Genomic DNA, 18343 nt, shown 5'->3' on the forward strand with positions numbered 1-18343 from the left:
ATGTTTCCTTCTCTCCCTTTTCCTACACTCGAATTCCAGTCACCCATTACTATTAAATTTTCGTCTCCCTTCACTATCTGAATAATTTATTTTATTTCATCGTACATTTCTTCAATTTCTTCATCATCTGCAGAGCTAGTTGGCATATAAACTTGTACTACTGTAGTAGGTGTGGGCTTCGTATCTATCTTGGCCACAATAATGCGTTCACTATGCTGTTTGTAGTAGCTTACCCGCATTCCTATTTTCCTATTCATTATTAAACCTACTCCTGCATTACCCCTATTTGATTTTGTGTTTATAACCCTGTAGTCACCTGACCAGAAGTCTTGTTCCTCCTGCCACCGAACTTCACTAATTCCCACTATATCTAACTTTAACCTATCCATTTCCTTTTTAAATTTTCTAACCTACCTGCCCGATTAAGGGATCTGACATTCCACACTCCGATCTGTAGAACGCCAGTTTTCTTTCTCCTGATAACGACATCCTCTTGAGTAGTCCCCGCCCGAAGATCCGAATGGGGGACTATTTTACCTCCGGAATACTTTACCCAAGAGGATGCCATCATCATTTAATCATACAGTAAAGCTGAAGGTCCTCGGGAAAAATTACGGCTGTAGTTTCCCCTTGCTTTCAGCCGTTCGCAGTACCAGCACAGCAAGGCCGTTTTGGTTAATGTTGCAAGGCCAGATCAGTCAATCAGCCAGACTGTTGCCCCTGCAACTACTGAAAAGGCTGCTGCCCCTCTTCAGGAACCACACGTTTGTCTGGCCTCTCAACAGATACCCCTCCGTTGTGGTTGCACCTACGGTACGGCCATCTGTATCGCTGAGGCACGCAAGCCTCCCCCCAACGGCAAGGTCCATGGTTCATGGGGGGAGGTGGATATTGGTATTCTATTTAAATCACTTTTTCACTGTTCTTTAAACTGTGTATTAATTGTAATTTAAAATGCGTTCTTTCCACATCTCACTTTGATTTTTTTGACACTATTGACCAATTTTACTAAACAATTGAAAATTTTATTTTGACTTATTTTGGTACATGTAAATCTTGTCTTGTTCTTGTTTGGATCAATTTGTTTCACTGCTACTAGTTCAGGATGCTGTTCAGAGGTGATATCTGCTTTGTGATGACTGTTATTGTGTGTTGTCATGCTGTTTCTGTTGTTGCTGCTGCAACTGTGCTTTTTGGGACATGTTTTTTCCTTCAAAAAATGAAATTTGGAGCAGAGAAAATATCTCTACTACTGATACTTCGAGAGCCTTTATGTAAAACAGAACTGTATAATATTTCATTCTGACTATTTTGTTAGTAATTAAAGGTTGGGTGGAGGAGGGCACGATTTGGTTATAATTCTGGCATTCAGTGCACAGTGACAAGACTATAGCTATGAGATTCTGAAAGATCAAGAGTCTGTTAGGATTCCAAATATAAAATTGTGATCCTGGGCACTCAGCCATCCCAGTCATGATGTTGACGAACCAGTTGTTACAATCTGCCATAACAAATGGCATGGGATGCATGGCACACAAGGAGTTGAATTATGATTAGTTTATACACAATAGCCACCTTGCTGAACTAGAAAAAAGGTTACACCATGCAGAGTATGTTATATCTTGTTTTGTGACCAACTAATAGTTACTCATTGGGAAAAGGGAAACTGTTGTATTCTCTTTAGCCACTTTAATGTCATCTTGTCTCTGTAGAGCTGTACGATGGAGAGGATGTTGGTTGGTGACTGGTATCCTTGTTCTATTAGACAAACAGTACACAATTAATAACTGGGTTCTTTATTAATAAAGAAAGAGCTACTTAACTTAAGTTTCCATGTGCTGTGGTACAAGCTCTCTTCTGTGTAGTCTACGTAGCCTCAATGCTGTTGAAGTAGAAGTCCAGTACATTCACTATAAGTTTGCTATCTGCTGCCTGTCTTTGTGCTAGAGGCAAGTTTGTGGCTCTGTTGTGGTGACATGCTGGAACTCCACAGCGTACAGACTGAAACTAACAGGCTTGAACTAACTGGCTAAACCGGCCCTCCGGTCTGCGGCAGCGATCCTAAATGCTGGCAGCTGAGAGGGCATTGGTGGCATGTTTCCAGCAAGTCATGTCTTTAGCCTCTCTCATAACCTCTGTGCCATATGGTGTGCTTGTGCCAACGTACACCAACACAGAAACATAAACAAAACTTATCAGTAACCTTTCTGGATACATAAGGGCATCACAAATTCCAAGAGGACAGTCTCAGTGATGTTGAGTGAAGGGGATAAATTTAAAAATGTTAAATTGGTGTAATAACAGATGGCATGAGCATACATCATGACGCATTTTTGTGAGGGATGAAGGCACTTTGACGAAGCTTCCCAAGTGTTTAATTGTAGCCACTATATAAAAATTAGTCATTACTGCAGTAACAACTTTTTATTACAAACTGGATAAATATAGTTAAAAAATCGCCTGTTTGCTTATAAAGTCTTGTAAGTAAGTGAAACAAAACAAAGTTCACTTTGTAGCACAAACAAGATGTGTAACACTGAAAAGTAAAGTCTATGCCATACAGCAGTTGATACTGGCTGCAATACCTTAGCCTAAAATGATTTAATTGGAGAAGATGAATGAAAAACTAAATCTATAGTAGATAATGAATGTGGAAGGGAATGTGATATAGTAAACTGTCAAACAATGGAAAGTCCAGGATGGAATAACTACAATATTATCAAGTGTCCAGTGACAGTGGTCATGTGTATGAGAGTTGTGCTTTTGTGAAAGTATTTGTGTGTGTGTGTGTGTGTGTGTGTGTGTGTGTCTTTTCTAATTGAGAAGAAGGCATTTTGACTGAAAGCTAAAATGTGTAGCCTTCTTTTCTTTATGCCTGTCTGTATCTCAATGTCTCTTTTGTTGTTATACAGTAAAACTGTGGTATATAAAGAACTGACTAGTTCATTCCTTCAGGACTGCTACATGCCTGCATCAATTGTTACCAGCAGCAATCATCATGCTGTGACATGCATTCACGTAGAAAGCAACATGAATAAGAAAAAATTTTCAAGCTAACAGCAACAACCTTGCTGAACATCATCCTCTTATGAGATGAGATGCAGGTTGAACAAATCGACTGTATCAGTAAAAATTACATCAGTCATTAACTCATAATTTTACGAAATGCTGAACTTAATGATATTGACCTATGCAATTTGATAGTAAAGCCCCTGAGGTTAAAACTTTAAAATCCTGGCTCAAACCCTAAATATTTCCAAACAAAATTTCAATGTTTGGACTCAGTGATGGTTGAAATGTGTACCAATGCTTCATGACTATGTTGAATGGTAATGTTGTATACATAATAAATCAGACTATGATCTGTACTAATTGTGTTGTTATATTATGTTCATTATTAATTTTTTGTGACACAGGAGGCACTAGTTTTTGATCTATTCTTATAAAAAAGTGCAGATAAGGAACTGACATGTAACTGTGCACCAATAATCCTCTTCCTTTAACAAAAGGAGGTAACAAATGGAGGTAAGCAAGTGACCTATAATTATAGACTCATTTCCCTCATCCCTCATCCTTATTGTAAAATTATTTTGAGAAATTGGTGTGTAACAAAGTATCGCATACCTTCCTGTCTTCCTTTTAAAAGCTTTTGTAAAGGCTTCTTTACTCAGAAAGTAATATATGATCTCAAAAATTCAATTCAACAACAGACAAACAAGAAAAAGTAACCGTTTTGCATTTTCTGTGATTTTTGCCCATGCCTTGGATATTGCGGTTATCAAATTGTACTAAGGAAGCAGTCTTACGACCTAAAAGGCATTCCTCCTGTGTGAGTTGCCTCTCATCTTAACAATAAAAAACAGTGGCTCAAAAAAGGAAAGCTACTGTATAATTAAAACTTCATTTTCAGTTGAGAAACATTAAATACAGCACATCAAAAGGCTCAGTAACTTGTCTGCTCCTGTTCTTGAATTACATTAGTGACTTACTATGAGCTGCTTTGCCGGAAACTTTCTTAACACACAACCTTAGACTCATATTGTGGAACTACAAACAAATGAAAATGACTACAGGAGCTAGAAATCCATGTGTGAAGCTTTTAAACTGATTTTACACTAGCACACGAATAAATTAACACAAATTCTCTGTTCTTCTTGCTTTGTGAATAGAAATCTCTCATTTTGCTGAATTGCAGCTGGGATTGCTAGTATATGTTGCATACTTTCACTCCATGCTGTACTAAGACATTACTTATGTTGTAATGGAGGAAAAACCAAAAGAACTATTTATTCTACAGAAGCATGTGACTAATAATTAAGCATCTTGCAGAAGGCTGTTCAGGGACCTACGAATTCCAAAACCTACACGCCAGTACATTTACTCCCTATTGGTATTTGTGCTTAATAAAAAGAGTGAATTTAAAAACAACAGTGAAATCCACAACCACATTACTAGAAATAAAATAATTTTTGTCTGTCAGTATTAGGTTCAGAATAGTTTTATGTTGTGATGCACCAATCTGTAACAGGTTGCTGGTAGACAGATGTCAAATAGAAAATTTGAAATTATCATATGTACAAAAATAAATTAAAATAGTGCCTTATTAGACACTTCTATAAATTATCGAAACATTTGGACTCAGAACTGTGAGTTCATTTTACACAAATGATCATGTTGAATACATGAGATAACTGAGGCCTCCCTCTTTGTCTCTGTCTCCCATCATCCTTACAAGTAGATTCCACTCAGTATGGTCTGTGAGCAAGCTACCTCTCCTTTACAACCTTATTGAACATGTCAGTTTTCCTCCCAGGAAAGAATCTTAGTACCAAAAGCCAGATGTAAGTTTTTCCTTTAAAAATGCCTGTTGGCAGTACTACTGTACAATAACATACTCATTGAGAGAGGGAGGGTGTCTGGCAACAAAATTAAAATAATAAAAAAAAAATTGTAATATCATGGTTACTGACATTTAATGGAGATAACTGAAAAACAAGTTGTGAATCACTTTGATTACACACACACACACACACACACACACACACACACACACACACACACACACACAGAGAGAGAGAGAGAGAGAGAGAGAGAGAGAGAGAGAGAGAGAGAGAGTAATGTGCTATGGAGATGTTTTAATTATACCAATCTTACATTAAACAGGAAAATCATCATGGTTGTCGGAGTACAAACGTCTTACATATCATACACCTTTAATTCAGACAGAGGTTCTGACAGAACATTCAAATCAAGTTCTTCACGTAAGCTTCTCTCATGATGGGTCTTTGTTTGCAACTTGTTCAAAAGATGGATATGTTCTGGTAAGTACTTATCTTTCATTCACTTACTAGTAAAGCATGTAGTGCAGAAAACATTTCAGTTATATCAGCGTAGTGCTTACTTTGAACACATAGAGGTTCTTATGGGATGCTTGTTTAAAGTGCTTTTTGTGGAACACACGTAAGATGTTTTCTGTCTCTTTCATTGTTGTTTCTCCATTGCCGTGTATGTAACTATTATCTGCCCCCATAACGGAGAGGTCAGCACGGCTGACTGCCATCTGAAGGACCTGGTTTGATTTCCAGTACTGTCAGGGATGTTTCCTTGATGGGAGGACAGGCACAGTGAGCTTTCAGCCTCATGAGGCTATTTGGGGAGCTACATGACCAATTAGCTGTGGTGACAAGCTCAAGAAACATGACAATGACTGGGTGAGCAGTGTCCTGACAACATCCCCTTGACACCATATCCAGTGATTCCATTGGCAAAGGAAGACACTATGGTTGGTGGGGCCAGACTGGCCTGTTTAGGACTAGAATACAGAACTTTATGTGCCTTACCCTTTTACGTAATTATTGTTTTACAAGCTATGATGAAATAAGTTAGTTCAAAAACCATTTTATTTCAAATTTACTGCTTAACATTTGGGGAATGTACTTTTTCTTAATGCCAGGACCAGAAATCTGTAATATATTACAAAGGCTGTGCTCTAAAGACTAAGTAATCAAAATATATGAAACAATGTTTACAATCTCCTCCTATCGTTTTTCGATGGAATCGAAGAAGCTAAGAATGTTATTTCAGCATGAAGACATAAAAAAACGTTGGCAGTCATGTAAATGTTCTCTTTAACACCTGCCCCTCATTCCCACCACTTATTTCTTTTCCACTCCTCTTCTAATTCTAGTGGAAACGATGTAGTGCATACTGTTTTAATTATGAATTTAATGCAACAGTATTTGCAAGATTGAGAAATTTTGTTCTTGAATTAATAATATATGAACCACTTCAGCACATATCGTTTTTATTTATTGTATGTTATGTAAGGGAACTGAAGTGCAGATGTATTTTGCCATCAATTCTGGATCAAATGTTTTTCACTTCGACAGCTGGCATTGCTCCCACACCAGCACCCAATTAGCATTCTGGCAGGTGACTCAGTGTGTCTATTCATATCCACCAGCAACTATTTGTACCCAGACAGGATTCCCCGGGTTGGCAGAGCTAATGCGCTGTCCGTGAGGAGTGCCAGTGAATATTTGAAACTGCTGATTTTGAAGATAGCCACTTAAGTGACTGAATCAGTGACTATTACCACCATACAGAATGGTGCAAATCAAGAAAAGCAGCAACCTACATGATCATCTCCAGCATACCATACCATAAGTCATTAGCAAAATTCCACAAGGAATAAATCACAACTGTATGGTGGAAAGATACTTATTCTTCTTAATTTTATTATTATCATTATTATTATTATTATTTCAGCTCAGTCTGTTGGGAGAACCTAGAACCAAACAGTAGGAGAAATAACAGCATTTAAACGGTCCATAAAAGATGTCTGAAGGTCTTTTTCAATAGATTACTCATGCTAATAATTAATTTGTTTTTCCTGTAGCTTATTGGAATCAGCAATACAAACTTAAAAAATATGGATAAAATCATATTTAAAGTTAGTCTATCAGTTTTCACAGAAATCTTGTACTCCTGCATAGTTTAGTTTCCTGGAGAAAGTCACATACAGTCATTGTCTTTCATGCTGAACTGTTACTAAATAATACCCCATCTTTACCATCAACACGAAAATACTCCTAGACACTAGTAACCAGTCTGAAATGGCATCAGTGGCAGTTTTATTCTGCTTGCAAATCAAACACTTGAACTGTCCAACAATAATTAAATGACAAAGCTGTGGGTATAATCCTTTAGAGCCAGTAATTATGGATTACTTTAACGAAGATGGCTCATATCTGAATCAGATTTTCTTCTTAAAATTTGGTCAGTCTTGACATAAAATTTTGCCACCAGCCAGCCACGTCACAAACTAAATCAGTTATTAACTGAAGATGGTCATAAACTTGGTTGCCCCTCAGCACAGACTACACTGTAGGTTGTGGAAGTTACTTTTCTGGTGACATATTTGCTTGTTATCTAGTGTGAACACAAGTCAAGATTAAGAGCTCACTCCTTCCCTTTTTTACTGTGTTTTGGTTTTCTAATAATTTTTTGTCTTATGTTAAAGGTTTCTATCTATTGGAAGTCTAAAGGTAATTCATTTTACTCTCTTACTGGCGAGTAATAGCAAAACCATTTCTGAAAACCACTTTCGGTTGTCTTGTCTCATGTAGAACACTTTCTGTTTGAGAGTTTTCCGTCAATGAGCAGAGCTGGCCACTGGCTAACTGATTGTGGTGGGTGTAAATAAAATCAAAATAATAAGTGTTGTGATGGATGACGTCCCAACTAAGCTTTTGGATTACTGCTATTATTGTATCAGCAGGCTCTATCCTGCAGTAGCAGCTCTTGATGCAATCATCTCAGTGCTTTTCTTAGATTGTAACAAAAATGCATCTCAGTTACTGGCAAAAAGTGCTATCTGTGATGGACTTACTCGTGCAAACCAGTTCATACTACTCATAAACCACTTTGTTCCACTAGACGCATAACATTATCTTTCATGAACTCAAACTCTTTTACTTCAGGGTAGCATAAAGGTGCCATACCATGGCACCAGTAACAGTATTGGATAGGAATGCTGAATGAGCCAACAGATAATGTTCAAGAAAAAACAGATATGGCCATTCTCTGATATTTAGATACATGGTAGCAGTTCATCACATTGCCTATTATTTTTACACTGACATGGATTATTATGGAATAAATGATTTAAATGCTCTTCATCAAAGTCCATAGTTCTTCCTGAATGTAGAGAATCATTCATGTCAAAGAGATCCTCCCTGAAACAATAAAACCATTTTCTGACTCAATTTCACTGTTGACACACAACCCATACACAGCAAAAAGGTTTTGAGGTGCCTTCACCCCTCCATTAAACACTAAACAAACTATATTCTGCAGATGTGGTAATGAAACATTATGCTACAATGTAAATAATTTAAGAGTAAAGCTAACATTCACGAAATAATTGAGGCATTGGCTGCTGACAGGCACATAAACAAAAAAGCTCTTACAAATTTTCAGACAATACACACACGTATGGGTACAGCCTGAATGTACTGTGTCAGGGTGCAACTCTGCATCTTGCCTCATGTGGGGGACTGTGTCGTGTGGAGTGAGTGAAGAGAGAAATGAGACAGGGAGTGGGAGAGGGGATTGGGGAAGGGTGCCTCACAGCTTTGTTGTAGCAGGTGCACAGGATAGGAATGAAACATGGGCACTGTCACCAGTGAGTTTAAGCAGTGCATGATGACAATGACATAAGTATGGTCTAGAGGAGTAGTTTTTGTGGGGAGGGGGGGGGGGGGGGCGAATCTGAACAAAAGAAGGGGACACTGCAGGGAATAGGGTATGGATGCAAGATTAGTGAAGCTAGGATTCTGCAGCAGGATGAAAGTGGGTGTGGGGTGGAGAGATACTAGAGATGGAGTCCAGGAGGATCATATGAACAAAGGCTGTATTGTAAGGACAACTCTCATCTATGTTGTTCAGAGAAGCTAGTATTTGGGGGAAGGCCCAGGTGGCACGGGTTGTGAAGCAACTATTGAAATCAAGTAAGTCATGTTCAATAGTGTGTCCTGCCACCAGGTGGTCAGTTGTGTTTGTGGCCACTGTATGGCAGTGGTCATTCATTCAGGTGGACAGCTGTCTGGTGGTCATGCCCACATAAAATGCTACACAGAAATTGCAGTAGAGCTGCTGTATGACACGACTAGTTTCACAAGTGGCTCTCCCTCTTATGGAATATAATAAGACTAGAGTAGGATGGGTTGGATGGTTGTAATGAACAGTTTAACAGCTGGATCTTCCTCAGGGATATGACCCATATGGCAAGGGACTGATATTAGGTGTGTGATAGGGATGGACCAGGATATTGCATATGTTGGATAGGCAGAGTAATACCACTTTAGATGGGGCGGAGATGATTGTGATTAGTATGATCCTCATTTCTAGAAACTATGATAGAGCTCTAGAAAAGGATATAGTTCAGTTTTTTTTCAGTCTGGGATGATGTGGCGTGATGAGTAGTAGTTCCTGCTTTACAGCTGGATTTAGGGATTGGTGGTGAAAGTTGGGCTGTGTGAGGATGTGTATTAGGAAATCTGTTCGTAGACTAGGCTTGGAAGATAGTACCTGTTTGAGAAGGCATTAATGAGACCTTCAACACACAGGGCAAGAGAAGTCTTGCCTCTAGAGATTCACTGTCTATTGGTACCCAGACTATGTGGAAGTGATTTTTTGGTGTGGAAGGGATGGTAGCTATCAAAATGCAGTTGATGATTAGTGGGGTTAATATGGATAGGGGTATGAACAGAGCCACCAGAAAGATTGAGTTCAACATCCAGGAAGGTGGCATGTTGGGCTGAGGGGGCTCAGATGAAGCAAATGGGATGGAAGGTGGTATAGCTGTGAAGGAATGAGGATAAGATGTATTGACTGTGGGTCCAGATCATAAAAATATCATCAGTAAACCTGAAACTGACAACAGCTTTGGTGTTTTGGAAAGCTCAAAAGGTTTACTCTAGATGATACATAAGTAGGTTGGCATAGGAAGGTGCTGTATGGGTGTCCATTGCCATGCTGTGGATTTGTTTATATATCTTCCCCTTGAAGGAGTAGTAGTTCTGTGTGAGGATGTTGTTAGTTGTGTGTGTAAGGAATGAGGTGGTAGGTTCAGAGTCAGAAGGGTGTTGTGAGGAGTAGCATTCAACAGCGTCAAGGCTATGGGCAAGAGGGATGTTGGTGTATAGGGATGTACTGTCGATAGTGTTGAGTACAGTTGCAGATGGTTGAGAGATGGTAAAGGAAGTATTTGTATATTTGATATGGAAGTCTAGGCTACAGACAGTTAGAGATCATGATCTACATAGGTGGATGTATTTGTGATTGGAGTCTAGCATCCACCTACATTGGGGTGTCCAGGATTAGTGTGTTTGTGAATTTTGGGAAGCATTTGTAAGGTGGGTGTGCAGGGAGGATTAGTAGCAAAAAAGTGTCTCTGCTGTAGGTATCAAAAGCAGGTCTTTCATGAATCAAACTTGAGTGAATGTGGGTGTGGGCCTTAGATAAGGCTGAAACTTCTGTAAGATTGAGGTTTTCGGTGAAATGGTTGACAACAGAGTTTTGGGGTTTGCTTAGGTTGTATGTTTTGTGCAATTTTGGGAAATAGTTCTGGGGTATGGGGCAGATGGAGGTCAGTATGATCTGGGTGCTTTGAGGAGCTGAAGACAAGATTCATTGGGGGGATAGGATAACTGTTGATGGGCAGTGGTGCTCTGAGTAGGTAATAGGATGTCAGTAAATTTAGTAACCTATGGAGGTGGCGTTTGAGGTGATCTTCCAGTTGTTTCGGTTTGGGGGATACAGTGGAAACTGGATTTGCACATTAACAATATCTTGCAGAGGGAGCAGAGGTGGATCAAGAATGACTGTATCATGGAGATTTCTTTCTCTAGTTTCAGCTTCCTTAGGACTAGGGTTTGGTGGAACCTGAAGTTTTGAATCTCATTGTGATAGGAGGGGTGGCATCCAGACAGGGGAATTTTTGTGGTTAGCCAATAGGTGGGATTCCATGATTTCGGTAGAATTTAAAGAACAGGATATGGGACTGGGTCTTGGCTAGGTATAGGAATACATTTCTGAACTGGTACAGATAGACTGAACGAGGACCCATTTGGGATGGGATGTCACTAGGGAGGAGGAGGAGGAGGAAGAGAATGTAAATGTAATGTTGTCAGTGAGTGAGGGGCAAATTCTCTGAAAATATCACATATAAAACTGGGTGTATTTGATGAGAAGGAAGAATGAATGAAATTAAGTAAAAATGTGAAATATACATGGGAAATGGACAAGTCAAAGCATTAGATGGCTGTAAAGGGAATTAGGGAGGACAACTTGAATGGTTTGTGAGATAAAAATGGTAAAGGAAATTGTATTGTAGGCCTTTGGACGATTCTGTGAAGTAGGCATATTCATTCGCATATAAGCAATTATTGTGTGTTGCGAAATAAATGACTAATGTGAAATAATGATGGAGTAATGTATAGAGGAGGGATGGATCAATTTTAAAAGTAAGCTGCAGTAATTTGCTGCTTCGATAATTTTTAACTCTGATATGGCAGTCGGATGCATAGATGGATAGCATATGCTGCAGTCAAAGCAGTTACAAGCAGTGCTACAGAGTGCCCCAAGAGTTCCACTTGACAGTGCTGGCCAGGTCTAGTAATGAGAGTGCATTACAAAGGTGAGAAGGAACATGTAGGGAAATATGTGGACATACAGTAAGAGAGGGAAAAAGCAGATATGATTCAGTAATAAAGGACAGATGACATACAGATGACATTTTAGGACTCACAAGCGACTTCTAATCAAGCTGCGGAGCTATGGGGTATCGTCTCAGTTGTGCGACTGGATTCGTGATTTCCTGTCAGGAAGGTCGCAGTTCGTAGTAATAGACGGCAAATCATCGAGTAAAACTGAAGTGATATCAGGTGTTCCCCAGGGAAGCGTCCTGGGACCTCTACTGTTCCTGATCTATATAAATGACCTGGGTGACAATCTGAGCAGTTCTCTTAGGTTGTTCGCAGATGATGCTGTAATTTACCGTCTAGTAAGGTCATCCGAAGACCAGTATCAGCTGCAAAGCGATTTAGAAAAGATTGCTGTATGGTGTGTCAGGTGGCAGTTGACGCTAAATAACGAAAAGTGCGAGATGATCCACATGAGTTCCAAAAGAAATCCGTTGGAATTCGATTACTCGATAAATAGTACAATTCTCAAGGCTGTCAATTCAACTAAGTACCTGGGTGTTAAAATTACGAACAACTTCAGTTGGAAGGACCACATAGATAATATTGTCGGGAAGGCGAGCCAAAGGTTGCGTTTCATTGGCAGGACACTTAGAAGATGCAACAAGTCCACTAAAGAGACAGCTTACACTACACTCGTTCGTCCTCTGTTAGAATATTGCTGCGAGGTGTGGGATCCTTACCAGGTGGGATTGACGGAGGACATCGAAAGGGTGCAAAGAAGGGCAGCTCGTTTTGTATTATCGCGTTATAGGGGAGAGAGTGTGGCAGATATGATACACGAGTTGGGATGGAAGTCATTACAGCATAGACGTTTTTCGTCGCGGCGAGAGCTTTTTACGAAATTTCAGTCACCAACTTTCTCTTCCGAATGCGAAAATATTTTGTTGAGCCCAACCTACATAGGTAGGAATGATCATCAAAATAAAATAAGAGAAATCCGAGCTCGAACAGAAAGGTTTAGGTGTTCGTTTTTCCCGCTCGCTGTTCGGGAGTGGAATAGTAGAGAGATAGTATGATTGTGGTTCGATGAACCCTCTGCCAAGCACTTAAATGTGAATTGCAGAGTAGTCATGTAGATGTCATGTAGATGTAGAAGGGAGTCAGGTGGCAACATAAATATAATGATGGAAAGCTCTGGTAGAATAAAATAGTTTAGGAGTGGTGGTGACAACTCGGTGAGTAGTAGAGGTGTGTGTGTGTGTGTGTGTGTGTGTGTGTGTGTGTGTGTGTGTGTAGGCATCCCTTTGTAATTCTCTTGATCACTTTGTTTATTCACCTGCCATTCAACTACTCTATTACTATGATAGTCTAGTAGACTGTTGTAAATAGTTACTGTTACTTGCAGTCCCTGTAGTCTTGTGAACACTGTGAGCATTGACTTATTTTCACAGAACCCATACTGGCCACCTGTGGTCCTGTTGTCTGTTACACAGAAGCTGCAAATAGACCTTTGTTCAGGAAAATTGGCCTATATGATCTTGGATTGGCCAGGTCATTGTCTTCTAATTTTTTGATGATAACATCCAAGCTGCAAGTACTCTTACCAGTCTTAGAGTGTCACTTATTATCTCAGCTAAAAATTGGTTATCTGTGGTGCTACTGTTTTAAGGGTCTCAGAGTGAATTCCATATGAGCCAGGTGCTGCTTTAACTTTTAATTTTGCTATGGGTAGTGCCATCTCTTCCAATGTGATGGGGCAGGTGACAGTCTCCTGTGTGTATTTTGTCTGTATCAGAACTCCTAAACTGGTGTGATATGGGTGGTCTGTACTAGATCCTGCAACTACATCTACCTGCACTGCAGATGCAACTAGTGTGTTGACCCAAACAGCCTTACAACATTGGACAGATTATATCCCAGCACAGTGGTTGATCAAAACTTGCTAGTCTCTTTATAAGTTAGCTTCCAGCATAGTCCATAGGAACAAGTGGCACCCACATCACCACCATGGCAGATGGGTCACTACAGGTGGTGCTATTTTTGTGGTTTTACTTCAAATCCTCCAATCACTTGCCTGCAGCATGCCAAGCAAGTATCAGTCTGCCAAACCTATTCACAAGTGGCCATCCAGCCACTGAGCCAGCATTTGTAACTGCAGCATCAACCACAGAGGGTCCACAGCAGTACCACAACGAGCAATCGGCAGTCACTACCGATCACAGCTTCAAGGGACACTGTGCTCCAGGGACAGTGCATGCTGGTTGAACTTTGACTTTGTGCTTCTGTCAGGAATTATCTTCAGAGACAAAAGTCCTACTAGATTAATTCAAGCACTGTTCATCACAATGAACAAACTAGTAACCTTAGTAACTTTACTTTTCTTGTGGCTCCATATGCTGGAAGATTGGATTGTGTGTGTGTCCACCAGAATTATATGGATCTGCATCCTGTGGCACCTTATACTCGAAGATTGTATTGTTTGTCCATCAGAAATATGTGGCTCAGGATCACTATGGCTATTTTATTTTAAATTACTTTCATTACTTTTTGAGTTAGAAATAGTGTTTTTTTATTGAACTACCTGGGAATATTATTGGCACATCTGTGGTAGCACTACAGTCAATGTTGTGGTTGTTGTTGTGAAGGAACTTTCAAAGAAAAAATTCCACTGTACTTATCAATCCTTGTGTGAAGACTCCATCATCTCACCTAAGTGTGGCTAGCACAAATTTTTTATTACCTTCCCAGTCATCAGTTCATACATGCGCACCATAAGTTGTCACTCAATTGTGTTTGAACATACTTGCCCCAATAGTCACTCTTTGTCTGCAGTAGCAGTTCCTTGCTCTGTCACTTCACCTCTCTAAACTGTTCATCATATTTGTGTCTCTCTAGCAGTTACTGTCCTCTGGTAGTATCTTTATGTAAGTCTTGAATCCTTTTTGAGGTTACTAAGTTCATTCAATCAGACTATTTCGCTTTTACTTGTGTCTCTTGCTATTAGGATTGTTTTGTGCCTATTGTAAGATCTCCATTAATAAAATTATCCTATAGTCAATGCTGATTTCAGCAATAATGTTGGCTACCCCTCAAATTACTAAGTTTGACAACTTGTGTAACTTGTCAATGTGTAGGTAGTGGCAGTTATTGGAGACCTGTTCTCATGTTGTGTTTTCTGCCAAGATGGCCGCCAATTGGGTTGTGGCTTAATATCGGCTCTGTGTTGAGACTTTGTTTTCACATGGTGCGAGTAGTAATTAAAAGCTGGTGTTCGCTCTCCCAAGTGCAGACAGTCAAATTTGTTCTGCTGCATGGTATCTGAAATGATCAAGGTTTTGAAGTGCAGTTGAGTACTACTAGTCTGGAAGGATCACCTCCGTGCCATGGTGTTTAGTGTAGCCAGTTTTCAATGCTTGAACTCCATTGTCGCAAAATGTCATGTTCCTTGATTATGACAGTTTTGAGTCCAAACAAATTTATGTGGACTTCTATGAGGATAAACAAGATTGTCACCACAAAAGGAGGCATCATCATGAATTCTGTGGGGGGAGATCTCAATGGTGATATAAAAATTAAGCCAGAGCCACTATCAAAGCATGAACCATTTTACACCTTTGAACTGGACGGGCTTCCAGTTACTACAGCCCAAGAATTCTATCCTGAGGATAACTTATCATGTGATGAAGACAATAATTCAAGTTACATCTACTCAACAGACAGGTGTAGATTCATCACCGCGATGCTAACTTAATTTCAAATGCAACAGTGCTCAGTGTCAATGATGCATTACATGATCCAGATCATTAAGAGTGGTTTGAGAAAATTGGCATCGTGGAACATGTCAGAAAGGCCAACAAATGAAAGGGTAATTTACTGTTTGGAAGAATAAGTACAGAGGTGAATGATCTTTGCTGAGGAAAAAAGCAAGAACAGTTGCATGAGGATTCAGCCAACAGTCTGGAGCTGACTTTTTGGAAACATTCTTCTCCAGTTGCAAGAACTGAATCATTTAGATTACTTATGGCTCTGTCAGTCAGATTTGACTTTCATGTCTCACAGTTGGATGTCACCATTGCATTTCTCAATGGTGAAATTGTTACAGACATATTCATGGAACGATTGCACTCACTTTTCAAATTTTTACAAAAGATGAAAGACATAGAGAAAGTCATATAGTCAAGAGGGCAAGTGACATGCTCCAAACATTGAAATCCAGTAATAAAGTGTTTACACTTAGAAAAGCCATTTATGGACTGCTCCAAGCTGGTCAACAGTGATATGCCAATTTGAATGCAACCCTAACATCAACTGGATTGCCACCTACAAGTTCAGATCCATGGGTCTTTGTAGCTAGAGTAGAAAAACATCCAGTCTTTCTACTCATTTATGTAAACAACATGATCATCACTTCAGCAGACCCAAAAAGGGCAAAATAAATAAAGAATGAGTTATCAGCCAGATTTGATGTTAAGTAACTTGATGCCATAAGGTACTATCTGGGCATAGAAGTAAATCAGTTTGTTGACAAAATTATATTATGTCAAAGAGGCTGCATCCAAAAAGTTTTACACCAAATTGATAACTGCAAGACATTAAGGATTCCATTTGCAACTGCTAGCAAGTAGAATGCAAGACCTACGAATACAGTAGATGGGACTTACTATCCATTCAGAGAACTGGTTGGAGCATAGAAATACATCACTACCAATACTCGACCTTATTTATACTATGCAGTCAGAAATCTGAGCCAGTACAATGACGGCCATGATTTTATTCACTGGCAAGCATCAAAGCAAATCCTTGGATAACTTAAAAGAAATATAGACAAGAAACTGATCTACATCAAGGGTAAAGGAGGAATCCTCTGTTTTGCAGAGACTGACTGGGGAAATTCCGGTGCTGATAGGAAGTAATATACAGGCTACAGCTTCACCTTATCTGGATCAGCAATCGCAGAATGTTTACGCAAGCAGGGAATTGTTGATATTTCATAAACTGAAGCTGAACACATGAACCTCAAGGAAGCAGCAAAGAAAGTGCTTCATCTGTCAACATTCATGAAGAAACCAGGTACAGGAAAACAATCGAACATCACTTGGTTCAGTGACAGTCAGCTGCAAAGTTAACACACAACCCAGTTTTTTCACTCAAAGACAGAGCATTTTCATATAAAATATCACTTCTTATGTCAGGCTGTACAAGAGTATGTGCTGAAACTGGAATACCAGCCAACTGAAGTTATGATGGCAGACATGCTGATGAAGGCTCTTCCTGCAGAAAAGCACGAGAATGTGTTGAAGGACTTGGACTTCAGTACTAGAACCACAAACTTAAGACTCAGTTCTTAATTTTTAACTGTCTATAATAATTAAGGGGTATGGCGAGATTCATCATGCAGTGAGTTGGAAATAAAGTTGTTTGATAATTATGTGTCATGCCTGCATTGTCAAACCACATCACAACAAACGGTAACTTCATATATTTCTCTGATGTTGCAGTTTTCTGTAATGAAATACTGTCTCAGAAAAGGTGTACATATATCCAAGATAAGATTTCGAAGTAGTGCAAGGAGTAGCAACTTGTTTTAAATGTTTAGAATGTAAAATTGTGGAATTAACAAAACACAGAAAAGTAATGTTGTATGATTACAACATCAGTGAGCCACAACTGGAATTGGTTAACTAATGCAAATAATTGGGAGTAATAATTTAGAGGGTTATTAAGGCGAATGCTCGTATAGGACCAGTCTTATGTAAACCAGGTAGCAAACTGTGTGTCATTGGGAGAACACTGGGAAAATGCAGTCTGCACAGCAGATTGCTTACTAAATAATTGTGTGAGCCATCCTGGAATATTGATAAAGTGTGTGGGACACTTACAGTTTAGTATTAACAGTATGTTGTGCACATCTCCCACACTTGTTTAAATGGTGTGTAGTTACAGAAGCAGACTTACTTTTTCCCTGTTTTAATAGTTCTACATATTTTCTGCAGATGTTTTTGTTGCAGCATTTTAAGTGTTTTGTTGCTTTTAGGTTTGGACCTCATCTTGCCCTGCCAAAATAAAGTACTACCATGACATGAAATTATTTTGTTGGAAATATACACAATATTCCCAATTTAATGCCTCTGACACACTCCTCTTGGTGTCTGGTGTTCATTTTGGTTCTCCTCATAGTACATCTGGTGAAATTGCTGTTTTCAGCCTTCAAGGTAAGAAATGTTATGTTATTCATTTTAGTATCTCAAGTATGTAGTAAGGCCACAGGAAATCTACAAACCTACCAACACATGCTACTATTATTGGCTAACGTGAATGGTGCTTATCAATTCAGCAACTGTTAAATAGGGAACTGAGTATAAAGTTGATAAATGCACTCCATTTAGTACTGTGAACTTCACTGTGAAAGAGAGCCTTGCAGAGTGTGGACTGAGTCACACTATACAGTAACAGAAAAAGCAGCTCTCAGAAACACTTGAGGAAGTAATATTAAATACAAGCTGAAAATAAACATCATACAAATTTTATAGGAAAAACTGTTTCACATAAAAAGGCAGTGGCTTTCCAGTTTGACTCTGATGTAACACACACACACACACACACACACACACACACACACACACACACACACACAC

The 18343-nt window shown here is 39.3% G+C and overlaps 1 protein-coding gene across 1 annotated transcript in view; it reads left to right on the plus strand.

The window, feature by feature from the left end:
• Nucleotides 1-18343, plus strand: part of LOC126271996 (F-box/WD repeat-containing protein 5) — a 91266-nt gene that overhangs the window by 38034 nt on the left and 34889 nt on the right. Inside the window, exons 3-4 of the mRNA XM_049974479.1 lie at nt 5164-5321; nt 17743-17920. Coding sequence (XP_049830436.1) covers nt 5164-5321; nt 17743-17920 — 336 coding nt within the window. The remainder of the gene's footprint in view (nt 1-5163; nt 5322-17742; nt 17921-18343) is intronic.

Source organism: Schistocerca gregaria, chromosome 5 (genome assembly GCF_023897955.1).
Source record: "Schistocerca gregaria isolate iqSchGreg1 chromosome 5, iqSchGreg1.2, whole genome shotgun sequence".
Lineage (NCBI taxonomy): Eukaryota > Metazoa > Arthropoda > Insecta > Orthoptera > Acrididae > Schistocerca > Schistocerca gregaria.